The sequence below is a fragment of the Chenopodium quinoa genome, unplaced genomic scaffold (assembly GCF_001683475.1).
Source record: "Chenopodium quinoa cultivar QQ74 unplaced genomic scaffold, ASM168347v1, whole genome shotgun sequence".
Taxonomy (NCBI): Eukaryota; Viridiplantae; Streptophyta; class Magnoliopsida; order Caryophyllales; family Amaranthaceae; genus Chenopodium; species Chenopodium quinoa.
Window position 1 is genome coordinate 1,437,701 of NW_018742372.1, and position 8,492 is coordinate 1,446,192.

Sequence of the window (8,492 nt, forward strand, 5' to 3'; positions counted from 1 at the left end):
AATTTTTGGATGAAGGTTAGATACTCGATAGATGTTTTTAGGGTATAATATGGGGCTATCTTGCGTTGCATAATATAGATATGTAGTAAAATAAGTAACTATACTCTATTTGGTTTCCAGTTGAAAACTACTTCCAGTCGCAAGGTATATACATCATATGTTCAGTATGAACCATGTCGTGACTCGTGAATTATTTTTTCTTTATAAGTTTCTTTCTAGATATTTTGCTCTCAAGTACTGAATATTGTATTCGAGTAGTCTAATGGGGCTTTTTGGGGGAATTCCATATAAATGGATAAGAAGATATATTGATTTTACTTAGTTCTTAGTATGAAAATCTGCTCCACATAGTGCAATGCTTGCTGTTGCATGTCTTAATCTTATGGTCAAAAAGTTAGAGTGCATCTTCGGATCTGGGGTGGTTGATTTGGTTCATGGGGTAAGACTTCAGAAATCCAAGTTTATTACTTTTGTATCAGCTATGATGATTTGTTTTGTTTATTAATTTTTGTAATTGCTATATCCATTTTTGTGAGCTGTGAATTATTTGTGTGAACTTTTTTTCCCCGTATCTCTCTTATGTATGTATATGTATGAGTATAACTGATGGGAAGAGTGCTCTGGAGTGGGTACGGGCAGGTTGTCCCTGTAGTCATCCCTTTTGTTTTTAGGAAGTGTGTTTTATGTTGATGTTTTCATTGATCTCCATGAGTAGCTTAGGTGATGTATGCTTTTTGAACTGTGTGAAATCCTGTAATTGAGAAGAATGTATTTGTTTTTTCATGTGTGGTGTAGTGTTACCAGACCATTTTGTTTTAATTAAAGCTTGCATAAGGTAGATTGTTTAACATATTTGTCCGCACTCATGTATTTGCTATTTGAGCACAAGTTGATTTTTAGAGTAGTTATCTTTCTTCTTGGTGGTTGTAAAGCAGATTTTATTGTCAGTTCTTTCTAATTGATTAAAGTAACTCTCTTAATTCTTAGTGAATTGATTAAATGTTTTTACATTAAAAGTTAATTAAAGTAACCCTCTTAATTCTTACCCTAAGGTATGGATAGTGGAGCTAAAGAGTGGTGGATGTTTGCCAAATGGTGTAATGAATATGAGCGGGGAGTAGATGAATATGTACAAAAGGCTTTTTCTTCTAAGTCTCAAGGAAATCCAATTTGTTATCCTTGTGAAAGTTGTCATTATCGTTTTTGGCGTCATGAAGGTGTTGTGAGAGATCACCTTATTTGTAATGGTTTTGTTCCTCGAATGGATAAGTTATCAGAGTTAGGGATCAGCATTGAAAGGGAACAAAATATTTTCGATAATGATGAAAGGTCAAACCCAAATGATTTTAATGATAACATCGTAGGGTTGTTGTATGATGCACGTGATGCTTTTAGAAATGGGCTAATTGACGAGGCAAAAAAGTTTTTTAAGTTAGTTGAAGAGGGCCAGGAAGACTTGTATGTCGGTTTTAAAAATCATTCAAAACTTTCCTTCATGATCCGACTTTTTATTTTGAAGTGTGATCATAAGATAACTAATGTTGCTTTTGGAGATAAATTGGAGCTTATAAGGGAGGTGTTACCTGATGCAAAACTGCCAGCTTCTTTTAATGAAGCAAAAAGTGTTTTGAAAGTGTTGGGGTTGGATTACACTAAGATAGATGTATGCCCAAATGATTGCATGATATATTGGGAAGAGCATGAAAACGCAACAAGCTGCCATATCCATGTTTGTGAGACGCCAAGATGGAAATCAAATGACACAGAGAATGACATACAAAATGAAAATGGAAAGACCTATAGGATTCCTCAAAAGATTCTTAGGTACTTTCTAATAAAGAAAAGGCTTCAACGGCTATTTATGTGTCAAGAGACGACGAGATACATGACTTGGCATGTTGATGGGCGTGAAAATGATCATCTTTTACATCATCCAGTTGATGGTTAAGCTTGGAAGGAATTTGATTCTTTATATCCAAAGTTTGCTGATGACCCACGCAATGAGAGGCTTGGGTTAGACACAGATGGATTAGCCCGTTCAACTCAATGAGCATTGTCCATAGATCATGGCCAGTTATGTTGATTAATTATAACTTGCCTCCTTGGATGATTATGAAGCTCGAGTATTTGATGCTAGCCTTACTAATACCCGACCCGTCTTCCCTTGGCAATGACATCGACATATATTTTCAGCCACTTATCAAGGACTTGAAGGATTTGTGGGAGTTTGGGTTGGAAACTTATGATGCTTCGACTAATCAAAGGTTTGACATGCATGTAGCATTGATGACTACCGTTAGTGATTTTTCGGGTCATGCAATGTTATCTGGGTGGAGCACAAAAGGATACTTGGCATGCCCTGAATGTCATTACGAAACAGATTCTGACTGGTTGCCTTGTAGTGGTAAGAATGTGTATAGGGAAAATCGTAAATTTTTGGATCCATCTCACCCTTGGCGTCATGATAAGAGGAATTTTAACGGAAAACTTGAGGAAAGATGTCAACCTATTCCATTGAATGGAATTGATATTGAGAATATGTTGCGTGATTTTCCAAATGCATTTGGAAAGAAGCAAAATAAACCATGGCGTGATGTGGATGATCCGACCCCGTGAAGAAAGATACCCATATATTTTTTGAGTTGCCATATTGGAAGCATTGCTCTAATCTCCATAATCTTGATGTAATGCATACTGAGAAAAATGTCTTTGATAATGTCATTGCGATGTCATTAGACATTTCTCAGAAGACCAAGGATAATGTGAGTACTCGTCGAGATTTGGTAGAAATTAATCTGATGCCAGAGCTTTAACCAATAGAATTGGAAGATGGTAGTGAAGAATTTCCAAGATCTCGCTTTTGGATGTCATTGGAGCAAAAGCGTAAGCTCTGCCAGGTTATAAAAAATGCAAAGCTTCCTCAAGGTTATGCTTCCAACCTTAGTCGTTATGTGCAAGTTGGAGAAAGGAAAATAGTAGGCTACAAAAGCTATGATGCTCATTTTATGATGAATTATCTTCTTCCAATTGCTGTGAAGACAACATTACCCAAAGATGTTGCTAGTCCTTTGATAAGACTTTGTGCTTTTTTCAAAGGTATATGGAGTAAAACTATTGATCCTCGAGATCTTGGAAAATTGCAATCCGAGATAATTGAAACTCTATGCCTACTTGAGAGGATTTTCCACTTGCTTTTTTAATTTATATAATGGAACATTTACCCATACACTTGGTAGACCAATTTAAGTTGGGTGGACCTGTGAGTTCAAGGTGTATGTATGGAATTGAGAGGAATCTTCATGAAATGAAACAAGATGTTCAAAACAAGGCTCGCCTAGAAGGCTCAATGGCAGAAGGATACAAAGCTAAAGAATGTGTTGCTTTCATAGCTAGATTTTTGAAACGATCAAGCAAAGCCATATCTAAAGTTAATGAGTGTGGTACCTCAAAATCACTTTTCCTTAAGGTAGGACGTCCTATCAAAGGAAAAGGAAGGACCTCAAAGAAAAAAAAATCGTGGACACATAATTGATCGCATTACATGGGCACAAGCGCATTGTTATGTCTTGTTCAATTGTGATTGTGAGGAAGTTGAGAAATATATAAGGTAAGATTTGTAAACATAATATAGGTTTATTATTATTATTCTTATTCTTATTCTTATTATTATTATTATTATTATTATTATTATTATTATTATTATTATTATTATTATTATTATTATTATTATTATTATTATTATTATTATTATTATTATTATTATTTTAAATGTCCTTATTCTAACTCTAGCGCCTTAGTAAGATAAATATTTTATTTTTACAGTGAGCACAAGATTTGTGTAAGTGCTAAAAGGAAAAGAAAATGGAATAGTGCTCAAGACCATAGCAAGGATTTCATGGATTGGTTTAGGGAGAAAGTTGATTTGTTTCTTAAAGAAGGCCATGATAATATCCCATACCATATTTTGTGGTTATCAAAAGGTCCCTCTCACGTTGCCAAAAAGTACACAGGGTACTCAGTTAACACCTATAGGTTTCATACCATGAAGAGAGATGTAAACTGCGTAACTCAAAATAGTGGCGTCGCTCTAACAGCCATTACAAATAGCTTTGCAAGCTCCAAAGATCAAAATCCTGTTGTATGAAATGTTAATTATTATGGTTCAATAATTGAAATCATTGAGATATCTTATCATGGTCATTTCAGTGTTGTCTTATTTCGATGTCAATGGTTTCACTCAGAAAAGGATGATGATGAGCTCATTACGGTTAATATGAATAAGACCGTTTCCAAAGAAGAACCTTTTATCTTAGCAAATCAAGCACATCAAGTGTTTTATGTAGAAGATTTGAATAGAGAAGGTTGGAATTATGCTATTTAAATCCCTCCTAGAGAGTTTTCAGATGGTATTGACATACATTTTTTTAATACTTCACTATATGTTATAAATGAGCTTATTTTACATTGCAATTCATTTCAGTTTATTGTATTTACATACAAAATTAACATACTTCCATTTTTTTTCCAGATGAAACGGAATCGACCCAAAGTTTCTGCTTCCCAAAGTCAGCTTACAGAATATGAGCTGCAACGGCTTCAAAAACTAAAATTCAATGCAGAGAAAATGGAAGCCCTAGAATCGACATCTGTTGCTAATAAGATACTTGAAGCAAAAACAAAAGCCTTAATTTGTCCAAGTGCAATGCAGAATAGTACACCAGAAAATGAGAATGATGACTCTACGTCAGAAAATGATGGTGAAAATGAGGTTGAAACTGATAACATTATGGAAGCTGGCAATCTTACTTTTGGAAAAAGAAAAGCCAGTAAACAGGTGTTCACTTCTATTTTGTCATTTATACAGACTGTTTTTATTATTTTTCACGGTTTACATGTAATTAGTAATGCTTTATTTTCCTTTTGTTTTATAGGTTTCAAAGCAAGTAAATAAATCATCACTTCGCCCCAAAACTATGGCTGATGTTGTGGAAGTGAATAGCCGTAAGAAGCATGCAGTTGATGAAGTTCAGAACATTCACTCAATTAAGATTGCTAGAGTTCAAGATCAATGCATCCAAAAGAAGCAGCAAGTTATATCAGAAGAGGAGAAAGTGAAAGTAAAAAAAAACCCTAGAGAGAGAAAGTTATTGGGAGAAAGCTAGAGAATATCTCTTCTACTGCCATTTTCCCCCAAATCTTGGGATTTGAGCCATGGAAAAAGGGAGGAAAGGCAGAGGGAAGAAATCCTTAGGCTCTAAATCTAAACAGAAGAAGAAATCAAAGCTAAAAACTCGATCAAAAGTTAAAAATTCAGAAGTGGGTTTGGATATGGATGCGAGTTCAATGGAGAACTGGCTTGCGAAGGAAAGAATTGAGGAGATCAAGGTTAAACTAGTGTATGAGGAGGAGAAACATCTGCATGCATCGTAATTTTAATCAGTGGTTATCGGTAATTTCTGGTCAATCACCATTATTGAAAGAGCATGTTGGCATGACTGAAGGTATTTTGTTTGTAACACCTTTGAGGTATGATAATCCAACTCCATTGTTGATGATAGGTGGTAATTCCATGCAAAATTCTATAAATAATTGCTAGAATGCTAATGACATCCTAAGTCCTGTTTCGGAAAACCCTGTTTTTGCGTCTCTTGCTACTACCATTTCTAGGTTGAATAATGTTCGGAAATGGAGTGAGTTCTTTAAAGAAAACAGGCATTAGGGATTGGATCTGTCTTAAAAGAGGGAAATCAATCATAATAGAGAGAGGTAAATGGATGAACAGGGGGATGAGTGGGTTCAGATTACGAAGGAAGATGTAGAATTGAAAATTAATTTATGGAAATCTGCAGTTGTTTGCTATGTTCTTAGTTATAATCTACCTCATAGAATCATGAATACTTTCATTAGAAGATCATGGAGTAGGTTTGGAGTTGATTGAATCTCTACAATGAAAAATGGGGTTTTCTTGGTGAGATTTAAGACGATTGAAGGAAGGGAGAAAGTGTTGGGTTTCGTAGAGTCCGACTCTACGCGGAAGGGAAATCCGCCCAAGACCCGCACACTAATTAAAGTGACTAAGCATGCAATCACTAATTAAACAACAATTAAGAGAGAGAAAGAAAAGACATTTTTACCCTTGGCGTGTGCTTCGCTCGAATCTCGAGCTCTTACTTCAAAACTCGAACCCCGCAAATGCGAAAGTCTCCGACGGCTTGTACCCACGAACCTAACCCGAACGATCCAAATCCCGAAGGTTAGTCGGGACCCGACCAATAAAAACTAGAGTTTTACGAACTTAAGGTTTTATCACTTTTCTAAGGAGATGCCTTTTTAGTTCCACTCAAGTGTCCTTCCCAAATCCCAAAACCTTGTTATTTATAGGGAAATGAACCTTGAATTCCAACTCTCAATCAATGTGGGAGATTTGCAATTTTCCCAATTTATTTTAACTAAAACAAAATAAAACAACAATTCAATCAATAAGTTACAAGTGGCACAAGGAGGATGAGAGATTAGGTGAGGACCATTTCCAAGGGGGGACCATAGCCTTGCTCCCCAAGGCAAACCTCACAACCCTTGGTCCCCACTAGGAAACCGGCTCTCCCCATCCAAGTGGCTGGCTGGCAGCCTAGCAACAAGGTTGGGGAGCCTGGCTGACAGCTGGTGCCTACCAACAAGGCTGGGCAGCCTGACCAGCCAGCTAGCACCCCAAACACATTGCCAGTCCGCATGCGCAGCCAGCCAGTGCATGCGTGCTGCTAGCGAGCCACGTATGCTAGGCGCTGCTGCTAGGCGAGGCATGGCGAGCTGCTTGCTTGGCGCTGTTATGCGAAGCACACGCACCACACGCACAACCCAGCAGGTTTCTAGCTGGTGCATGGTGCTGTGCAATGCTATGCGAGGCACACGCACACACACATGCATAGCCCAGCATGCTGCTGGCTGATGCGTGGTGTGCGATGCTGAGCGAGGCTGCTAGCGCCTAGCTACTAGCAAGGCCTAGCCTTGCGATGCTTGCTGGGCTAGCTATGCGCCAGTGCCTAGCATGCTAGCAAGGCCTAGCCTTGCGATGGCTGGGCGCATGACATGCTAGCACACACGCAAGGCTGCGATGCTTTCGGTTGCTAGCTAGAATGCATGGGCCTAGCACGCCTAGCATGTTAGGCTTGCGACTAGCATTGCGATGCACATGCTAGCTTGAGATAGCCTAGCCCTCGCATGGCTAGGCCAATGCGAGGCTACGACCTAACTCGAACTTGTAACTTGATTGATTTCGCGTCTCGTTGAATTCTAATTTCGACTCGACTTGCGACGCTCGGACTCGACGCTCTAAGCTCGATATCCGACGTCTTTGTTCGTAAAACTCTGATGATTCATCAAATCCTTCGGATTGACTCGTCGTTTCGGATCGGTTGTTCGATTGGGTTCGACCCGAAGGGTTCAGTCAAGATTAAGCTGTAATATTAATTGGACATTAATATTACTGATCGGAAGCGGCCTCCACCTAGGAATTCCAATCACTTGACCTTACTGAAGAATTAACTATCCCATAATTTTGAACCCTCTATCGGAATAATACACTTGTTGGACGGACACCATTCCTTTCAATCTCCTACTTGTCGCTTAATGTCTCTTCATGAACTATAAGGTAAGATTCTTCGTCATCCTTATTACGTCTAGAAGTGTTTCTCGATACCCGAGTTCGACTGTCAATAGACAGATGATTTTTAAAATCCATCTGAGCACGACCATGCATTTTCACAGTCTCGCTCTTCGAGTGGCCTTGTGAACAACAAAGACATATTACCTATTGTTAATAGGGGGACATTCCCAGTCTTGTACTATAAGCTTCCCTTACTAAGAGGACCTAGTTGCCTGAGTGATGCCGTTATAATCCCCATTTACGACAGACGTTTGACAACATCAAAATGACTAGTACTCAAACAAGAGAACTTGCAATACTCATGGTAGAGTAAAAAGGTGTCGATAACTATAATGAGAAATATACTTATGACGATTTGATATCTCTTAAAGTATTCTCATAGGTCTATCCGGTATAGTTCCAAACTAGTACTTGTGCAAATGATTTATGACTATCATGTCCTTGTAGCACAAGAAACGGTGCTATAAATCATACTACACAGTAATCTCAAGTGGGCATTAGTCGTCCATCGTTTAAATGACCTCGATTAGGGATAATTTTCGATTAAAATATTCAATGTTCACTTAACAGGTGTTTCTTTATCCATGACATGGTCTTGATACCCTGTATTGAATATTCTCAAATTCGAATGGACTCATTATTTAATTCTAAACCACAATTAAATAGATATGGAGTAATCATAAATTTGTAGAAAAATTAATTGCTCTAAAATTGAATGGTTCAACATAGTGTTTTACATTAAGACATCGAGTTTAATTAAAACATCTATATAGAGAAATCAAAGCCAATCTCCAATGTCCTTGATTCCCATTCCCTCAAGGTGCTTGTT

The 8,492-nt window shown here is 37.8% G+C and overlaps 1 protein-coding gene across 1 annotated transcript; it reads left to right on the plus strand.

Annotated features, from left to right (window-relative positions):
- Positions 1 to 1,054: 1,054 nt before the first annotated feature.
- Positions 1,055 to 1,948, plus strand: LOC110697033. The gene has a single exon (XM_021874369.1). It carries the CDS (start codon positions 1,055 to 1,057, stop codon positions 1,946 to 1,948), a length of 894 nt encoding a protein of 297 aa, XP_021730061.1.
- The last annotated feature ends 6,544 nt before the right edge of the window (positions 1,949 to 8,492 follow it).